Here is a 21,778-nt window from a genome sequence, read left to right as displayed (position 1 = left end):
TATCCAAGTGTGGACATGCCAACATTCAAAGTCCTATCCAGATGCGACGCAGGCTAACTAACATTCGCAGTTCTATATAAGTGTGGACATGCTAATAATCACAATCCTATATAAGAGCGGGCATGCTAATATTCTCAATTCTATCCAAGTGTGGACATGCCAACATTGAAAGTCCTATCCAGATGTAACGCGGAATAATATTCACAATTCTATCCAAGTGTGGACATGCCAACATTGAAAATCCTATCTAGATGCGACACAGGCTAATATTCACAATTCTATCTAAGTGTGGACATGCTAATATTCGCACTTCTGTCTACGTGTGGACATGCTAACATTCACAATTCTATCTAAGTGTGGACATGCTAATATTCACAATTCTATCTAAGTGTGGACATGCTAATATTCAAAGTCCTATCTAGATGCGACGCAGGCTAACATTCACAATTATGTCTAAGTGCGGACATGCTAACATTCACAATTCTGTCTAAGTGCGGACATCAGTTTCTTGGACCTGCATAGTGAGGGCCTGGTAAAAACCCTGATGCCGCCAACAAGCTTCCCAAAAGGTGGGGGGCTGAGGGTGTGGGAGCCTGTACTGTAACAAAAACAGTAACCCATCTACACCAGGACCTGAGAGACCAACCACTTGAAACAATATCGAAACTGCTCAAATAAGCATGTAGCAGCAAATAGGATTCAGATTTGCCTATGTATGCCGCAACTAGAGTGAAGTATCCAAGACCTTAATACATGTAGCATTGTAAGCCTGGTCAATGGAAGGAGGCCTCCGGTCAAGATGTTAAACTCGCTGTTCACTTCTTACTGTTCCCAGCATGAACCCCACTCCTAAAATGCACTCTAACAACAAACTACCTTCACTTGCTTTTCATTAGACACCCCCAATGCACCCTCCTTCACTCTCGGCTCCCTCCATCAACCTATGTTTCTGTTAGGTTACAATTGCACATCAATAAATGAAGTACTTGGGTCTTTATAACCAGCATAAAAGGAAGATTTTCCAAAGTATAAAAATGCGTTTAAAAATATTTTAAGTGGTCCCAGATGTGGGCTGCCAGTGATAGATTAAAGGCTAGAACTCTGGGGAGAATCCCTTACTAGTCCTCCGTGGCCCACCCCTTCCCTTATTCAAGGTAAGAATGAATCCCAAACTTGCAAATGCGGGATAACCATTTATGAATAGCTTTGGCAAGATCAGCCAATGATGTTCTTGAGCACTGCCAGCCCAAAGTGAGTGAACATTAGCTGCAAAGCTAGAAGCTAGCAAGCAATGCTCTGCACTCAAATAAATTGCGAAGACTTGGCCATATGGCAGTGTTGAACATGACTTCAATAAATGAACCACAGAAAATGCTTTCAGGTGCTTGCCGTTAAGTAGACATTTATTAAGTGCAACATATCACTGTCACAGGCCAGTTTAAAGGTGCTTAACATACAACCATAACAACAAAATAAAGCATAAAAGGTAATTTAAGAAAAACAGCATACCATTAAAATGCATTAAAAACGCGCAGTGTTTTTCAGTCGTAAGCTTAAAGTACATAACTGGAGTAGGAGAATTCCTGACTCTGATTTGGAGTTCATTCCATAGGGCAATTCCTAAGGCTAAGACACACAAGGCAAGGAATGACCTGAAGCAAGTACCATTAAAAAAATGTATGCAAGGGCAACATACCGGGCTACAATACTGCTAAAATGCTAGGGGGGATATTTTCTAAGTCCTAAGTCGTCTGGTGGAGGCTTGGGAAGACTACCCTGTAGCTTATGTGCAAGGGTTCCTTTTAAATGACACTTAGAACGGTAGTGTGACTGAGCAGGACAAGCTTCATCTTGGGGGATGGGGAGTGGTAATAATGAAGTGCAACTTAAGCACACAATAAAAATGTTCACACATTATATCACTGAAATATATACCTTATAAAATAGTGAATTAAAGTAACATCTACATTAACAGGTAAGTAGTAGAAATCGAAAATCAATATAAAAAACGGTGCAGTGTTTCTACAAGACTCGAGACAGAATCAACATACTTACACCCGAGTAAAACGTTTGAGTACCTTGGGTAAATTTAGATTACTGAAAGCGTGTTCATTAATAAAAAGTGACCAAGCCAGTAGGCTGGCCCAAGTTATAGGAAAAGGGAGGGTAAATGCCGCTAGGTTCGAGGAGCAGCGGAAGAGGCCACTATTGTTCAGCAAAGACGAGTGCCCAGATGTCAGTAAAGAAGAGGTCCTGAAGAAAGGTTTCAGAGAGGACACCAGGAGTTGGGGGAGCCATGGCTTCAGTAGCTAGGAGTAAACAAACGTACAGAAAGAATAAAACAGTGACAGAATACCCCAGTCCCCCCCCCCCATCCAAGACGTTGACCAGGATTGCTTGAGAGCAATGAACCATCCCACAGATCAAGGGTGAAGAGGTTAGTTTCTTTGTCAGGTCAGTGTCCGGTGATGCACTTGTAGGCAGCAAGGACTGCAGACAGACCTTTGGTGTCGAAGGGAAGGTACCAACGATGAACACGAGCCGATCAGAGAACCTCCTAGTCAGTGGACCCCAGCCAAGTAGCGGCAGCAAGAGAACACAAGGCTGACCAATGGAGGCTCTGGTCCAGGATAACACTTCAGGCATGAAAAACAAGATCCCTTGGCGGAAGGATGCCAAATATTGAGTCAGAATGGAGCATCATTTTAGGACAGCAGCTACAATGCAGTCCAGCCCACAGCAGTGCAGAAAGGGATCCCAGACCCAGTTCTGTCAGTGATGCACACCGTCCATGGGCCTTATGGGGCAGCTGCAGATGAACACAGGAACAAATTGCCAGAAATTAGATTTATCTAATCGGGGAAGGCAGAGCTCTGCCTTCTGGATGATCAGGGGTCTGCACCAGAGCTTTAACAGGGAGTCCTCACCATTGTCTTTATCTTTCAACTACTTTAGGAGTCCACTCAAGATTGGTTCCAGTTCTCCTCAGTCTCGCACACACATGCCTGACGGTGACCTCAATGTTTTCATTGCATCCGGATCGAAGCTCAGGGACTACAACCAAAAGGCTAGCTAGCTCCGAGTCCCGACAATCCTGATTTAGCGCCAGATCTTTTCCAGACCTAGCAACACCCCTGGTTCCCACCGTGAAACATGAAGTACCACAGAGAAAATGGGCAGGTCACAAGGCTTTAAAAACACAGGGTGGCCGAGTTGCTCTTTTTTCAGGAAGCAAATAGTATTAATTCTACTGTTTTATAGAGCTTCATCAGCAGGGATCCAGTTTGAGTGCTTGGTAAAAAATGATAATTATCACCACAATTATTACCCATATTAAGGTACTCAATTTGCGAACCTAGATGAATAAAGGCATGAGTTGGCCATGAGGAGCATTTGACACTTGAGGCAGCTACTCCTCACTGAAGACTATGAATAGAGCTATCTACTCTCTCTTGTTTGGTTACCTTAGCAGTCAAAAAGGCCACACTGTGGAACAACCCAAAAAATATATAGCTGCACCAGCTTGTGAATCCAACACGCTTTCTGGCTGAGGGAACTCCTCTACGAACAAAACGGGGTCCTTTGGGAGTACCCCTACCTGGTTAACCTTATGCGTTAACCAAAATCCGATTAAAATGAGCCACAGCTTTTAGTGATGGTTTGACAAAAAGATTCACTGCTTACAGAAACAGTTCAACACAGACAAATCCTGCAAAGATACTGGGGGAGTGACTCAAGGGGTTAAAAAGGGACTTTCTGGCCCAAAACTAATCTTCAGCTTATCTGACATCACATATGAAAATTAATCAATATATGCAGATTTAAAGAAAAAAAAAAGAATTGTTGATCATTTCGTTGTGGAATTTCTGGAAGGACAGATGGACATATTTTACAGGCACTCACTAAGCTGAGGCTGTCTGATGAATTTGTAACAAATGTGAGCAAAACTGCTCTACAGAGATATCTATGGAAAGTAAGTTCCTGTTGGACCCTGCCCCACACCCAAATGATCTTTGTCCAACTTCTTAGGAGTTGTCCAAAAAGTACTGTGGGAAAGTCATTTGATGCAGATTGGTCAAGATGAGCTTAAGATGCAGGCTCCTAAATATTTCGATTTAAAAAGGAAGTGAAGGACAAACCCCTAGCTTGAGTAGCTGTCACAGACTCATACTGCAGCTATATATCTCACAGGCATATGTAAAAAATACAAGAATATGCTGTTGGTTGATTGATGAATACAAACCTTGGTGGACTCCACTATGGTAACTTTGGAACAGCGTGGCAAGTCGGGCACAGTTATACATCACAAAGGTTCCGCTCTTTGTGCCTTTGGTAGAGATGCTGGTATCTTCCAAAACCAATGTGACCTGGGGAGCCGGGAGGACAAAAAGACCTTTCATATTTTAAGTTACCTGTACCATAAGGAGAATGGAATGCAGCAGTGTAATAACAGAATGGAAAGAGGCTGAACAACTGGGCTGCATGATTAAGACTCCACACAAATGACTGCACAGCCCATTAAGACCTTGAGACAGCTCAGTGGGTTAACACAATAGTAAATCTGAAGGTCTTGGATTTTTAGAGAAGATCAATATGTTCACCATCTCAAGGTCCACAAACTGAAATTTGTGTTTAGCTCACATGTAGATGAAGAATTTTGGGTTAAGATAATCTAGAAGTATTCGATTAATTCAAGTGAACGCCTCACATTACAGTGGGAGGATAAGGTCTTCATGAGTCTATTTATACTGTGACGAATCCTGTGATGTCGTCCCTTCTCCCTGAGGGGGGAGACCCTTTCCATGAGGCTAGGGAGGTGAGGCCGCTCCCCGCTAGTCACCCCCGTGGTGGTACTCAGCAGGTGGATCTCATGGGGAGGGATCCCCCATCTGAGATACAGGAAGGACATCATGGGTTAACACAGTACACTGTCCCGTCACACACTTTTCCGCCCCAATCTTCTTTACCTTCCTCTGGTCACACAAGTTCCCCAGTGTATTTTTGCTTTAACAGTAGAACCACCAGTACTGGGAAGTGTAAGGAACTCATGGTGGAAACAGTAAAGACAGACACAAGTGATCACAGTTCAAGGGTGTTTATTAAACTGCATGCAGGTTGGAAAAACTCCTAATCTAAACCTAAATCTAAGATGGGAGAAAGCTTCGACCATCAAATGAAAATAAGGCAGTCCTTGCGGTGGCCTGTCAAAATAAATGGCTTATTCTAAATAAAAACTATTGCCAAATCCTTACAACTAAACATAGAAACTGTGGGAGATCGGGTTTTCAAAAGAAAGAAGTGTTCAGAAATATGTCAGGATGTGCTTGCCAGGGGTCTCCCTTCCCCACATTTTGAGCACATGACAAGGCGGGTCTCCTGAGCACAGCACACACTCAAGCTTTCCAAGCCTGAGTCGACAGTTCCGTATCAGCTGTCAGGTTCTTCGATGGTTACGCCTCTTTCAACAAAAGTCTCTTGCCTTCAAAGGGCCGATGTTTTCAACAAACATACACAAAGTTCTATGCCATGTATACCTTGGGTGATGGGTTCACCACTGAATCCCCTTTTCCGGGCACAGATCCCTAGAAAGTTCCTTAAGGATACCAGAACCTCATATAGCTATGTTCTCTTGCTTTCGAGGGTCTGTCAGGTTCCACGTATCAAAACAAAATCTTCAATCAAAAAAGTTCTTCTCCTTATTCGGGTGATAGTTCTTTACCCCAGGGTTCCCCCTCTTCCGGGTTCAGACCCCTCTCGGATGTCAGCCTCCCTCCGCCGGGTTCACTATGGATTTTCCTTGGTTCAGTCTCTCGAATCTCAGCCTCCCTACGCCGGGTTCACTATGGCTTTCCTCTCCTTCACAAACCTTAATGTCTTTTTAAACAGTTTTTCGTGGGCATCTCTCTGCCAGGTTCACCTTTGTCAACACACTTGTTTCTTGGGACTTTAGACTTGGCTCCTCTTTATCGGCATCCATCTTTCGGGTTCACCCTTGCCACTTCACATTTCATTTTAGCGGGTTTCACTCCCCTTTACGTTTCACCGTTTTTTTTCTGCTTGATTCACTTCCCTTGCGTTCTTAACAGTTTGTCGGTCAAAGACTTTCGATTGTACAGGGATTTTGCTAGACCTCCTGTGTGACCACTTCGACCTGTCTTGGCGGCTCTCCTACCACCTTCTGGTATCAGTAGTTTCATCAAACACAGGATAGACGAGAGTCTCTCGAGTGAGCACCCACTTGGTGCCGAATCCATCTACAGCTGGTCTTCCCTTTATTCTCATCAGTTCTTTGAACTCCCTAAATTGCTACTTTGTGGCTTTCATGCAACACAGTTCGGTTTCTATCAATTCCCCTCTCGACTCACTGGCTGTGAACCGCTTGGCTTTCTCTTTATTGATACCACCAAGACAAGCGTCTCTGCCCGGCTTGTTTATCCGCAGAGGAGGACTCGTGTACCGTTGACATCTGCTGCAACACACGCTGGCTATTGTTTGCAGTCTTACGATTCCTTCTGCGGATTGTTCTCGGGCCTTGGTTGGAAAGGGCAAGGTTGCTTCTCTCCTTGTCACCCCCTTGGTATGTGCCATCTTTCTCCTCCTCTTGAACTGCCGTGCTGAGTTAGCGCTCACGTCGTGCGGTCTGCCTTGGTCGTAGTGTGCTTTTGTGCTCCACCTTTTATCCCTGTGGGGAAGGGAAAGGGCCGTCAGGTGTGTGAGATTCTGGTCAATTGCCTGACTTTGCTTGACCCTTGTATTGGGACAGGTCAGGTAAACAGTTTTTGCATGTGTCCGTTGTTTGTCACAATGTAAAGAAGTGTTTGGGTTGGAAAGAGAGGGTGGTAGAGTTTCCAGGTATCATACAGGGTCGGAAGGGAAAGAGGTGTTACATGGAATTAGAACCCTCGTATTAGGGTTTGTGGTGATCCCGGAAGGGTAGGATTTGTGAAACCACGGGAATGACTGATAATTATCATGAAAGGAACAGAGGGGATTGTGGGAATGGTAGTGTTTTGTCAATGTCGATTGAGAGTTCAGAAAATAGTGACTAGAGGGGCGTGAAAAGAATGACCGGGAGTATGCAGGTAAGACATGGGAAAACAGGGGTTTTGGGAGAGATAGTTATTTTGGGATGTAACAGGGTATGGAATCCTAGGGAATTTGCTACATACAAAGGGGTTATTGGATCTGGGCAAGAAAGATTTACTGGGAGCAAGGGGGGCAGATGTGGTACAGCCCACAAAGGCCTCAGGGACTCTGACCTCCTCATCATCATCATCATCTTCACTGGTAGGGTACCACGTCTCACCTTGCATATTCCCCCAAGCATAACCCTGGGTTCCTCTACCCAGGAGATCCTCCCTTGTTCGTCTACCCCTCGGGTTGGGATCTGAGAGGGCTAGTTCTTCTCTGGCCACCTGAATAAGGGATTCCCAGAGTCTGCTCAGGAGAATACCCTCATGTTTCTCACAGAAGATCAGGACTGACTCCACTGAAATGTCACCTGCATATTCCGAGACAAGGAAGACAGTCTGTACTAGAACGAACTCACAAGACCATTGCATGGAGCAGTCTAGCTTTTGTGTTCCATGGAACTAGAAGAACTACAAACAACATGGTCAGTTCCTCCCCGGAGGCACCGTGAGCAAGGCAAGCACCGGGCAGACTGAAGAGCTGAACCTGCCTGCAACTACTGACCGGGACGTGGCGGAAGGAGAGAGAGTCCCAACCGGCTTGGAAAAGGACCGAGGACCAAAGGCCAAAAGAGGCGCAGGCTCCCGCTTCAGAAGAGCGCAGAGGAAGACGGTCCCGCAGGTACACGCAGCCGTGCTCCCAGGACGTGCTGGAGAGCTGTGTACAGCAACCCGCGAACAGGAGAAGGCACAGGAGAACTGTTGGAAGATGCAAGGAGGGCAGAGATCGAGGCGAGAGAACAGAAGCCCATACAGAAGGTACGGGACAGCCCGCGGACCGCAAGGGCACTACAGAAGCCAATACAAAGGGGTCTTGGGTCCGAGAGAGACACACCGAAATAGGGGTATGGGACTCGAGAAGTCGGTGTGAAGGGGATGAGGACCCGAGAAAGAGAAACCAATGTGAAGGGGTTTGGGAAGCAGGGATAAGAAAGCAAAATGGCAGGGTCAAGGATCCCCTGGAGGAGAGAAAGTATTCCTGGCAGTGGAGTGTACCAGGGATATTGTGAAGAACCAGTCAAGTGTATAAAGAGAGAAAGTATTCCTGGCAGAGGAGACCACCAGGGATACTGTGAAGAAGCAGACAAGCAAACCCAACCGTGCATGATGACAAGGTCCTCCAACAATCCCCCTCTCCTTCAACACTGTACCTGGTAAAGTCGTATACCAGGTCTAGCCAAGTGAGTCACTGGAGGGATTAATCATGGGCGTGAGAAAGGCCAGGAGAAGGTTTATCTTTTCCCTACTTTGTCGAACTGTGAAAGCAAGCCTGAGAAAGGCCAGATGAAGGGAGACATCCCCCGCCCCTATACTTTGTTGAACTGCCATTTATATAGAACTGTACATGCCAGAGGAAGGCAGTCATTCTTCTGAACCGAGACGACAGTAAACCACTTCAGTTTATTTTCAAGTGTAAGATATAGAAGTAGAATTTTGACACTTGACAGTGGACTTTTAGTTACAGACATTCTGACAGCTCCTTAGTTTTGTTGAGGCAGGAAACCCGCTCTTAGAGTTGGCGAAAGTCAGGTTGCCTTCTTTCTTTTGGTATAAATAAAAATCTTCGCCCAAAAGCATGCCACCTGTGCGTCAGTCCCCTCCGTCTACACCCTTACAATACTATAAAAACCAGATATTGACTCTTTTTGGGCAAAATGACTCCTAGGATCACACACTCACCGGCACATGTTTAGAGAAAGATCTTTAACCCCATCCTACCCCTTGACAAATAAGGGAAAATTGGCATCAAAAAGGACACTTATGAAAGGCATTTCTTTTGCAGCTTTCCAACCTTTGACATCAAAGGACCCCACAACTATTATGCTATGCCTTTAACCCCGACATGACTTAAGGAGGGAAGTAAAGCATTTTTGCCACACTTACCTTTCTCAACTCATTTATTTTGGGGACTGGCCACTTGAGCTTACAAGTAAAGGGAAACTGTGTCCTCTTTCAGCTTTGCCTGTGTTTTAATGAAGCACGCATGACCTTACAGCGAAGTGCTGCAGAGGCACTTTGTATCCCTTTCACCTTTGTTTTATGTTATATATCTTTTACCTTTTAGATGTGCCTAGGAGACGCTAGTGGCAGCGAACAATGCTTTACCTTTTTTTCAGGTGCAACATCTTATTTTACTGTAGAATGCCATCTCAATCATCATATACTCAAAATGGCTGTGGCTTAATCTGTCCTTATGCCGTCTTGCTGCACTCTCAGGTCAGCAAACAATGTATAACGTAATGTACTTTTGAGGATCCAGCTTGGTTTTCAAGGCTAGTACCTCTGTATGGGTGAACTGGTCAGGACTGGGTTTCAGACTGTCCCAAAACACTCCCCTACCCGGAAATGTTTGTTGCTGGGCAGATGTGGAGTTTGAGGATTGGACAGCCTGTAACAGTGCAGGTCCTTGCATCTGTCAAATTTTGGGTAAAGAGAGGAGCTTTGCAGCCATTTCTCTGAAGAACCAGCATTGCCAAAGCCAAATAGGAAGCCGGGGGCGCAAGTGTACTTGCCGGTTTCCATGTCCCCATCCAGTAATAGGGATTGTTTGCGTGCAAAGTCCACTCCTTGACGTGAGGATTCCCTCCAGCCCCCCCAGGGTAAACCCTAGTGCAGTGCGATTCAGTGTATAGACCTAAAATTCTTACTACCGGGTATCCTCAAAAGTGCTTTTAAAATACTTTATTTTAGAAATGTTTTGGTTTTGCCAAAGTTTGTACGTACCTGGAACTTTGACTCGGTTGAAGCACTAGACCTACTGATCCGATAAGGAAGGACTGCTGACTTTGGGTGTCTGCCTTATTCATATAAGGATGTGTATAAGGTTTATGTCTTAATGCATGGTTCTCTTCACTTTACTTGCTATACGACCCGACTGATCTTCTTTTACTGTGTTTGGTGTAAAGTGTTGGTAATCTCACTTTGAGAACTGCCTAGGTTTTTAATTATTTGTGAATGCCTAGCTCAATAAGTCTAATGGGGATGGTGAGCAGATTCTGCAGTGTTGAAGGAAGAAAGAAACAAAGAAAGAAAGGGAGAAAGAAAAAGAAAGAAAGACTGTCCTACAATTGCTCAAATGTTATTTTGGTGGTTTTAAGAAACTACGCCTATCAGGAGGAAACTCCCGAGACAGGTGCTCTAGTCCCAAGGTCAACCCCCTGATCTAAGCATGTAGACCCTTAGCCCACCTAGCATAGCTCTGATCAAGAAGCCAAGACACTCCGACTGAGGGATGTGGGGCAGCATAAATGCAGTAGAAAAACCTCTATGTTCAAATAAAGGAATGCCCACACAAGGTTTTAGTTCTTTCTAAACTTGATCTAATGTTGCAAGGAAGAGAAAACACAGCACGTATCTATAACACAATTCTTTGTTGAAGCAACTGGGCGCCATCATGAGATCCCAGCAAATCTCATTAGCCCCATCCGGGGCTAGGATGCCCCAAGATCCACCTAGAACCGGTTTGCCTGCAATTTGAACTTTTATCTCCTATGAGAAATTAAGTACATAGCTCAGTGTTTCAAAGGATACTGTCCGCGATGCAGTGTGTGCTAATGTTAAACATAAGAAAATGTTAGCCATGAAGAATCTAATCTATTTCTCCCTTCTCCCCAGAGGGGAGCCACCCCCTTTGATGCTAGGGAGGTGAGCCCACTCAGCAAGACCCTCCGTGGGGGTCTTGGCAAATGGGACCTCACTGGGAGTGACTCCCCTCTTGGGAATAAGGACTCACATTCCTACAAGAAACAAACTGGTCCTAAGTACATGGTCTGCCCACATGGGAATTGGAAAGACTAATTTTTAATAGTGGCATTTCTTCATCTCTTTAGCTTCAGGTAATGCTGGATCCTGCCTGAACTCCACAGTACAAGAGGAACAGCACACCCCTTTTGTTTGTGATGACATACATTAAAAGGCTAGGAACCTAGAATGGAGGAGAGAGAGAATCCTACACAGAGGAAAGCCTCTGACGGGAGGACGTCCTGGAGGGGCGGAACCACGCTAGACTGAGGTTCCGGTAGTAGCATGGAGCACGAACAATCGCTAGCTGGACGGCTGCGCCCTGACCGGCCAAGGTCAAGAGAGACACGGAGATGGTAAAGTGACCCTCTCGCCTGGTGGCATGACCACACGGAAGCCATGGTGGGCCTGGGCCTGTTAACAGACATCGAAACCAGACCGCAGCAGAGCAATCGGATACCTGATCTCTGCATGAGAAATGCATTAGCTGCCGAGCAGCGGAAGGGAAGCAAACAGTTGAAAAGGGCGAACAGTGATATCAGAGCCTGGAAAAGCCAGAAGGGTTACGGGAGGCTGGGAAACCCAAACGGACAGATGCTCTACCAAGGCCATGATAAAGCAAGCCTATCAGAGGACCAGAGGGCTTTGGGTAGACCTTAGAAATCAAGAGAAATTAACGTTTGAGGCTGGGAGAGCCGCAAGGGTTACAGGAGCCTGGAACACCCAATGGGCAGACGCCCCACCAAGGGACCAGTAAAGTAAGCCTGCAGACGCCCAAGGGACTTTGGAGAGTCTTGGAAATACCAAACATAGTGAACAGAACTGGGAGGATAGAGTACCTGGCGGTTGCCAGTGTTTACATACAAGACAAGGGCACCATCAAGCACCAAGTCAATAAATGGTGGAATTGTGTTAAGAAAACGGGTTTCCTAGGAAAATGGAACTGTATGGAAAATGTGTAAATACTTAAATCTCAGCATACAGAACCTGCAGAGAGGCTGAGGACTGTGCTGGGAGAAATTGATGAACTTTGAAAATCCAGCTTTCTTGGAAAAACGGTCTATGTGTTGGGCCAGAGGCTATTGCTCCGGCCTCCTTTTTGTTATATCTTTCGCGAGTGGTAGGGCCAGTTAGCTAATAAGATTTGGACTAAGGACTATTTCTTTTGGGTTTTGACTAGCACTCTTACTTTTAGTTTGTTAGGCAAGAAACTTCCCTCATAGCGGTAGGGTTAGATAGACATTTTCATTATCATTTAAATAAACATCCTTGAACATGCCACATAGCATCTGGGAACCTCACAGTGAACATGTTTTGCCTTTTCCCAGAGAGATACCACAGGATAACTGCTTTGGGGTGTGAATATTATATGGTTGTTCAAGGTTGATAGTCCATAGATGCGACAGGAAGCTGAAAGGCTAGAAAAAAATTTTTTTAAAAAAGAAAGGAAAAAAATATATTTCTCTGGAGACTTGTCCAGTCCAAGAGAAACTATGGTTCCAGTGAAAAGATGGTACATCATAGGGTCAGTGATGGCTGCAGATTAGCAGTAGTACTGTCACAGGCACTAAAGTTCTTAAGAAGACCAATAGATTTGCGACTCCGACCAGACTTGTTGACCAGTCACATTACTAATGCTCCTGTGTTTCAATGTCTTCGGCTTAATGGCAGTTTCTGCGTAGGGTCACATACACAATGGTCTTGTGAGGAACGCAACAATGTCCTCAGTACTTTCCCCAAGACAGCTTCCTCCTATGTAGCCAGGGGATGGCAGCCACTCCCTGATCCTGACCCTTAGGGGGGCTAAATGAGGGAGGTGCACCTGGGCGGGGGGCGGTCGGGTGTCTGGGGGATGAGGTGGGGAGGGAGAGTGTTTCCTGTAAACCTCGGGGGAACGATAGGGCATGGTTCGAAGAAACCACATTACCCCATTTCCTTTTGGGGATTATCCATAGATTCCCCAGTCTTGAATGGCATATTGTCATATCCCTCCCCAACCTTTTAGCAGGTATACTTCAGATCCAACGACATGAGGAAGAGACCAGGAGTAGTAAAGATTACTCCTAATGGAGCTCAGCAGTTACTCTTTGAATGCCATCCAAGAGGCGGGACCAGGGCCACTGACACGAGGAAGACCAGAGGAGTAATGATAATTATTAGGACAGAATATCCATTAGCAACGGTCTAGTTGTTGGAGGAGGAGCAATTGAACTGGGGAGTATGAATACAAGCCAAACCCAGCTGATATGAGAGACGAGAGATGGAGAGACAAGAAAAAGGCAGTCAGGCGAAGGAACGCAGAGAGCTGCAGATGCAAGTCTGTCTGCTGATCGGGAACGCAACTGAATACCATGCGGAGGAAAGACACGCCGCTGAATACCATGCGGAGGGAAGACACGCCGCTGCATACAGCGGAGGCCGATCTGATCTTGAAGGGCGAGAAGGAGGGGCTGTCGGTTCGCCATCAGGAAAGTACTGTGGGAACCATTCACCAAAGAAACAGGCACAGTAGCAAGACTGCACTTAACCGCGCACACACAGAGCCAGTACAGCAAAGCAGACCGAATCGAGACAACAGCAAAGGCAACCGGTAAGCTAAAGTAAAAGGGTTTACGATTTGCCGGCGCACCAAAACCATTACTTAGAAACTGATTGAGAGGAAAGTAATGAAAGGGGGGGGAAGCTCGTAACTAATGAGAAATGTAATATAGATAATAGGAAAGCCGGATGGTATAATAAATTATACTGTTACATGAAAACACAGAGAAAGACAATAGGAAGCCATTAAAATTCAAGTATTTGTCAAACAAACTGTAAATGGAGCGATAAAATCCTACTTGAAGGAGCAGGTATTTGTGAAGGCAAATTAAGCACTTGTAAAGTCCTGGCAAGAGAGTATACCAGGTGAAGAGAAGTATGTATGGAATTTTGTGTTTACTCTTTAAAGGAAAGCAATGCATATGAACTGAGAAATACTGAGAAAGGAAGTTGGAGAAAGAAAATAACATTGTGAATTGTGAACAGTGAACACAGTATTTAAAGGTAAGGAAAGGTGCTTGGGAGGAAAGGTGCCTTTGGGACTGGAAGAGAAACCTTGGGGAAAGAAACAACTTTCTCAAACAATATGAATGCTCTGAGGGAGGAGACAGAGATCCTCTTGGAAACTTGGTTATTCGTTTTTGGAACTGGTTGTTTAAGACAAAATGCCTTGAGAAGGAGGCTCTTCCTAGAACTATGTCAGCAAGGAAACCTTTTTGTTAAATTTTGAACTCTTTGTGCTGAACATTGATGGACGTTTTGAACATTTTAAAGAGGCAAAACACATTACCTTTTACACCATAGAGATATTTTAGAGTTGAGGGCCAGAATAGGATTATGGACATAGGACTTATTTGGACATCCTGACATTGACAGATTCCGTAGATTTTGATCGAGGTAGGGGAATTCCTACTAGACTAGGGATAGTGAGGTATTTTCCAACTGCTTTTTCATTTAAAAAAAAGTTTATAGCCACAAACATGTCTCCTTTATGCCAGTGTCTCATCCCTGGCTCCTAATAGTCTCGTAGATTGAGGAGTCTTGAGAGAACACAGTTGATTCCACTGAGTCAAGGAGCAAGGTCCTGATCTGGTCCAGGGCTGGTCTTGGATGGCCTGCAAATGCAACTGAGCTTCTGTAAAACTTTTCAGTCGAGGGGTTCAGGAACATCAAATGACATCTAGGCCCCAGGGCTTCTCTATAAATACTTGTCTCCCCCAGCATTAAGTGTGACAGAACAGTTAAGGTCATGCTCTAAAGAGGAGAGCAAGGTAAAAAGAAAATGGTTCTGTTTAACGTGCAATGGCACTCAATAAGGGAATGCCCACACAGTATAAGTCTCAAAGTATATTCTTTACATAGGCTTTACCTGAAATGGAAATCCAGTATGTTATGGGTGAGTCGCTTCTTAAAACAGGACTACACTTTTAGAAAAACAATTTTAGAACTCAGAATTTTTGGATAGGGTTTTATGAACAGAGGCAAAAATGCTTGAGGTTATTGTGAAAAGAAACGGTCAAGGTTTAGGTAGATTCAGCATAAGTAGCACCTGTGTTTAGCTTGCATCCAATCATTTCCTAAATCTCAATGTTATTCAATGCCAACAAAGACAAGCCTTTGATTGACGGGCAAAGGAGCTGTCAAAGTTGCAGTCCAGCAATGACAGTGTATGGTGTTCAGGTAGCCCTCATCCAAGCAGGACACCATGGAGGACGTTGATAGAGCCAAGAACGGGATACTTGGGTTTGGTGTACCTACTCCTGCAGCCGTGATTGCGACCTCCGTGGCCCAGCAGCTCAAGGAACGATACAAGAGTTCTGGGTAGTTTGTCTAATCAGTGAAGACTACCTACTACCGGACCTTACAAGGAGAGTATTCGCCCTAGATACTTGTGTAACATTCTTCACGATTACAAAAAAGGTAGCAGGAGCTCCTCTCCAGAAAGAACATGGCATGATAACCTGCTCTGACATGAGAGTTTTCAGCACACGCTTTTTGCTCACTGTACCTTTCACAGATGGGAAATATCCATTTGCATATCAGTCTTTGGCCTGCCCACATGGGGCAGTCCAGCACCGAAAGGTTATTGTGAAAAGAAACGGTCAAGGTTTAGGTAGATTCAGCATAAGTAGCACCTGTGTTTAGCTTGCATCCAATCATTTCTTAAGTCTCAATGTTATTCAATGCCAACAAAGACAAGCCTTTGATTGACAGGCAAAGGATCTGTCAAAGTTGCAGTTCAGGATTGCCTCCTAACAACAGGCACCCTTTCGCCTATATCTGTACTGTTTTACATGGACAGCAGAATCACTAACAGCTAATCACAGCCCCTTTCTTCATCTTTTTTTGACAGGAATGGCCACTACAAGGACCTTGAAGTCCTCTCAGTGTACTTAGACACTCTGACTCTTCGAGCCACTGCGCTCCACAGACCTGGTAAACTCTGGTCTCCCTGTACTTATTCACCTCTCCACTGCTAGACTTACCTGAATTGACCCATTCCTGAAACACTCTTTGTCTGTTTACTCCACAAAATACATAGGATACTTCCTCCATACGAATATCCCGTCCTAATGAAGGCCTACACCACCCAAGCTCATTTAGCTTACCTTTTGGCCGAAACACTGTCGTGTTGCCTTGTTTTTTGTGTTGTTGTTCAACCCTACATTGTGTTTTACGTACTTCTCTAGTTTCCTTCCCAAGGAATCCATAGAGTACGTAGAAGCTATAGAATTGTGTCTCACAAATATTCAACATTTGTTCTTTAGAATTTGGGTACTATACCACAAAAAATTCATAAATGTTGAGGTATCTTATGTTACAGCTAACCAAGTGTATCTAATACACTCACTGCAAACAAAATAAAAACCCAAACTGCAGTGTACAGAATTCTCCTGTCAGAATTTGTCAGTAACAATGTGTATGATACTGGGTCCACCACGTCACGGTGAGAATCTGTCTGTTCTCCCTTCAGCAGTGAGTTTCACATGACCTTGCTCACTTTTGTTCTATATATAGTTTTACATTTAATTCCACCATTTCTGTGATACGTGCCCTATTGTGCACTGAATCACCAACCACAATTGCCTGCTCTGTTGGAGGTTTAAAGCTGCTTGTGAAGATTTGTTTGGAATGTCCTGGAAGAACTATGCTGCATGCATGGTGCTTACCCTGTGAACTTATGGCGTAATTTTGAGACAGCACGAGTGTTGGATTGACAATCCTTCTCGCTATTATACTGAAGCCCTTTGCTATTGTACTGTTTCACCAACATCATATACATGCAAGCTTCACAGCATTTCCAGAAGTAACTTATTTCTATGAGTAATGTGCTTGTTACTCTGTGCGTAGACGTGGTAAACGTTGGTGTGTTTCTTTGGCAACAAAATATACATTGGGACGTCATTATCCGCCGCTCCAGTGATTGCATTCCGCAAGTGAAACTGTACCTACTGGCCCGAGGTGCCGCAGGGCTGGGAGTTTGTGATGAGCCACCTGTTCTTCGAGTCTGTGGGTGCCATGGCAACCAATGGCACTCTGACTATCTCAGTCTTTGTTGACTCAGCAAACGAAAACACTGAAGTAAAGCACCCTAAACGTGACCACGCTGGCGGCGGCTATCTTAGGTTTGATTTCGAACATATAGTGTTCAATGCTAACATTGTAGGGCTCGTCTATTACACGCGTTAATTCGGTCATCCAGGACTTCTTGTTAGAACATACAACAGAGAAACATTTACGCTTCGGGTTGAAACCAGAGGCATACCGAATTTGTGAGAAAGACATTGTTAGAAATACTGTTGTGCAGGTAGTGCTGTGTCTACAAGTAGTACCTCCTATGTGCTATTCTGTGTGTCAACTTTAAGACACACTGAGATTTTACACTTATCTCCAAAGTACAGTAAATGTGTCACCAAGATACCTATACAAGAATTTTACCAAAAGGAGGTGGAAATTACCAGATGTTGGGGAATAATATCCTTTATACTCTCAGTCATTGGGGAATATTATAGTCTACTGTGAGAAACCTGAGGGTGTCCACATCTACTCTCCGTGGATCCTCTTCTCAGGTGGCCAGGGAAAGGCAATCGCTCTTGGATCCTGACCCTGGGGGTGGAGATGCGAGGGAGGATCACCTGGGAGGAGGGTCCTTGGTGATGGGGAGGGGAGGATGTCCTCAGGCGAGACACAGCTTCACTTTCAAGATGAACCAACAGCCACTGGGGCCCTTGCAGGGTATTGTCAACCTCCCTCCCTTTTTTCGTTGGAAAATGGACCCCAGAAAGATAATTCCAATAGAAGGACAAGGAAGAAAACAAAGGAAAACCCCTCCTTATGTGGCTAGACTAGACCCACATTTAACCCCTTGAATGAAATCTAGAACCTGTCAGAATACACTTTATTCTCCCTCGACATTTATAGATTATCACCCTTCCTCAATGTTAGATACACCCACTGTCCCCACATTCATATCATAGCACTGGGACGAAGAAGAGGCGACTAAGAGTAGAGCACACTAACATGTAATTTCACCACTCTAGTACTGACACAAGGAAGAAGCCTACTGACTGGTGTAAGGGTCAGGCATGTCACAAGTACTCCACTAACTATGGTCAGGCAATCGTACCTAAGGACTCACACTTGCAACCTGCCAGACCATTGCAGGTGTATAAAAGGAGGCGTGACCAGAAGGAGTAGGGGAGAAGCTGGGGCGAGCATGGCAGGACTAAAGAGGGAAAAACCCTCTGAAATATGAGGCAACCGCGGAGGGTCCTACCGGGAAATCAGCACGCTGGCAAGAACCGAAAAGGAACTGCGGCGCCGGAGCTTGGAGAAGCCGTGCGAGGGCTACAGTGTTGGGAGCCTCATTGGTCGGTGCTTGCAGCTGGAGCTGTGAGCAGAGGAAGAAATCCGATAGTTGAAAGTCACCAGCAGTGTCTGCGGGAAGCGAGCAGCGTTGCAGGCGACCCACCGAGAGAAAGGAGCGAACTGCGAGGAGGCCTCGCGCTCCACCGAGAACATGTATGCAGAGCAGAGCAAGACATGACAGACTTCTGGAGGAGACGGCAGGGACCGGTGAGTGAAAAAATGGAACACTCAAACCGGAGCATTCTTCGGGGCTGTTGCATGGCAAAGTGAATGCCGAATAAACAAAAGAAGCTGTGTAAAATATGGTGAACCTAAATAAAGGGATTGTGATGAATACTACGAATCAGAGTTATGAGAAAAGGAAAAAACTTTGAATTATTGAATATCGAATTAAAAGAAAGCTTCTGATAATCCATGAACAGATGACAAGTTGTTTTGAAGTACACATACAATATATTGAAAGCCAAGAACAAATACAATATATTGAAAATTAAGAGTGAACTTTACAATTTGCAATGTAAAGCAAATATGGAACATTGCTGAGAAGTGTGAGAGCATTGTAGCAAAGTGTTATGAAAGCAAAAGAACACCACGACAAACTGTATGAAAAACTCATGGTGGCAAGACTATCAAAGCAGAAATCTGTCTAAGCCGATGTCTTGAGGAAGGCAAACCTGAGACCTTATGAACTTTTTGCCGTTATGCGGGAGGGAACCTCAGGGCCTCTTTTTGGAACTGTTTTGAACTTGAGGAATTCAGTTTAGCACTGTACCTACATTTGGATAAGTGTGTTACACAATCGTTACTATTATTTCATAGCGTAACTCTAGATTCCAGTGAGGTTAATTCATAGTTTTGTCACATTTTGTTACTTCAACATTCAAGGTGTACCTCCTCCTAACTATTTCTTAGAGAAACAAGATGAACCCAACATTCCATGGAAAAGGTGGAAGAAACATTTTGAGAATGATGGGTTAGCTTTACATGGTTTGAATTCCGCTAGTGAGAGAAAGAAAGTTCTGCTTTTACATTGCCTAGGGAATTATGGGCAAGAACAGTTCGAGCATGCGTCAATTGTCCGATGATGAGTGTAGTGGATTATCAGAGTATGTTAAGTTGGACAAAAACAGAAAAATCTCTTAGTATAGTTAAAGAGAGATCATTTTGGTAAGAGGAGGCAACAAGTAACCAAGTCTATAAAACAGTACATCACTGAGAAGATGGACTGGAGGAGTTGGAACCAATGACCTGGCATCCCACAGGGAGCAGGCCGCCTATGGACCAGCTACGTGGATTTGTACCTTATGTGATGTGCGTCAGTTGTGATGCTGTTTGCCCTTATAAGCTGCCATCCATGTTGGTTTTGTTAGAGAGCTCCATGGAAGCAGAGTTCATTGCAATCGCGTACCTGTATTTATGAGAATAAAAACTTGTTCTCCTTGCAAGACGCGTGCTGGGCTTTTTTCCCTAGTGAGTCGTATTTTCTCTGATGTACGCATTGAGGGGCTGCTCTTCAGTACCTACTCCTGTAGGCGCGATTGCGACCTCGATGGCCCAGCAACTCCAAGAATAATGCCAGAGTTGTGGGTAGTCAGTCTAATCAGTGAAGACTACTTACTACCGGCCTTTACAAGGAGAGCATGCGCCCTAGATACCAGGTAAGCGATGCAGTGGCTAACAAGTGTTATTCAAAGGAACCTGGTCTGGAGTCCTGGAGGAAAGCAGCCTGCAGTTTCAAGAGGAGGGAGCATCAATGTTCCCTGAAATCTGGATTGTATAGAGCCCAGAAGCCAGGTTGCAGAAATCCGGAGTATAGTCTTTGTTTTACTTACTTGGGTAAGTTGCACTTTAGTGAACGAGAAAAGGTATGGCCCACATACTCAATTTTGTACACAATAAAAAAGCACCATTCAAAAATTCAGCATCCACCCAATCCGGGTGGTTGCTACATTGAAACCTTCCCAGGTTTCTCCCATGTCAAACACTCAGATCAGTGAAACCAAAACACCCATTTATGCATCCGGCTAGGTCTTATCATAGCTACGTGGAGCTTCAAGGCCACAGTCTTAGAAAGCCCATAAGCATGTAGGGAAAACAAGTGTTTCCATATTTACTAAGCAACAAGTCCTTGTAGAGTGTCTCACTGGACCTCTAAAATCATCAGCGACTTTAATGAGGATCTGCAGGGAGTAAAGCCTTTGTCATCGGACAACAAACAATGCCTAGTTTTTGAATGATAAATACAAAGAGATACCTGCTCATGAAAATTACTATAGTGCACACCTTTGGCGCATCCATGCTTGAGAGTCTTGGGGACTCCCAGGGCCGTATGTGATGAGTTACAGCACCAGTGAGGCCTGTGAGGGAAATCCACTGGGAAAGATGTGTGATCCACGAGAGAAAAAGCAGCAATGTTAGGGAACTCGCAGATTAGGACTACTGGCCCAACAGGAAAGTACAATAATATTCACAGGGTAAACATAATGGAATCTAAATCTACAGCTACCATTCTGGGGAAAGTGGTGTATGTAGAAGATGCATTAATAAAAAGAAGGTGTTAAGGAAATAAAAGGGCATTTGGAATGGAGCCAATCCACTTTTTTGTAAGATTCAGATGCAACATGCAGTTTTTCTTGAAACAGGTTTCATTCAAGGCGTTTACAGACGGTGAGAGGATAGCCAGATACGGTAATATTTATCACAGTGGAGAAACTTTCTTCTATAAACCATATTAAAAAGGAGTCAAGTCTCAAATAAGTAGTAAAATCAGGGATGATACCACCATTTCTTACGGTTATGCAAGCATTCCGGATTACGACTTTCAATTCAAAGTTCAGTTTTATCAAAACACGATCAAATGGATTCTTCCAGAAGATGTTCTTATCTTTCGGTCAGTGCAATGGATGGCTCCATTAAATAATTTTAATAAAAATATACAAGTAATCATTTGGAGTAAAAAAATCAGGTGATACAATATCCATGGTGCCATGAGAGGACAAGGGAGAGGAAAACGACCTCTGCCTTAATGCCAGTAATACTGAGATTCTACTCATCGGCACACCCACTCCCTCCTTCCCTGCAGCTCTCTGGCCGTCCTCTCTTGGCCCTCCTCCCACCTGCAAGGCTAAAAACCTTGGGGTCATCTTCGACTCTGCACTCTACTTCTCCCCTCACAAATCTGACGTCTCTAAGAAATCACACTACCAGCTGTACCTCCTTAGAGGTATTCTTCCTTTCCTGTCCTTCCCCCAGAAGCTCAATGTCTCCAGAGCCCTGGTCCTCTCCAAGCTGGACTACTGTAACAGCCTCTATCTAAATCTTCCTGCCTCCACTCTCCGCCCTCTGCAACTTATCCAGAACAGAACTGCGAGACTTGTCCTTGGCCTCAAGCCCAGGGATCGTAGCTCTCCAGGACTGAAATCTCTGCACTGGCTCCCAGT

At 44.7% G+C, this 21,778-nt stretch overlaps 1 protein-coding gene across 2 annotated transcripts in view; it reads right to left on the bottom strand.

Annotated features, from left to right (window-relative positions):
• The window catches only part of DALRD3 (DALR anticodon binding domain containing 3), a 321,275-nt gene that overhangs the window by 172,258 nt on the left and 127,239 nt on the right, over window positions 1-21,778 (bottom strand). For both annotated transcript variants that reach the window (XM_069643313.1, XM_069643314.1), the window contains one exon: window positions 4,244-4,367. In XM_069643313.1, the coding sequence (XP_069499414.1) occupies window positions 4,244-4,367 (124 nt within the window). The remainder of the gene's footprint in view (window positions 1-4,243; window positions 4,368-21,778) is intronic.

This window comes from Ambystoma mexicanum, chromosome 2p (genome assembly GCF_040938575.1).
Source record: "Ambystoma mexicanum isolate Mex_15411 chromosome 2p, UKY_AmexF1_1, whole genome shotgun sequence".
Classification (NCBI taxonomy): Eukaryota; Metazoa; Chordata; class Amphibia; order Caudata; family Ambystomatidae; genus Ambystoma; species Ambystoma mexicanum.
The sequence above is the reverse complement of the archived record's forward strand: the minus strand, read 5'-3'. Positions and strand labels throughout refer to the sequence as shown.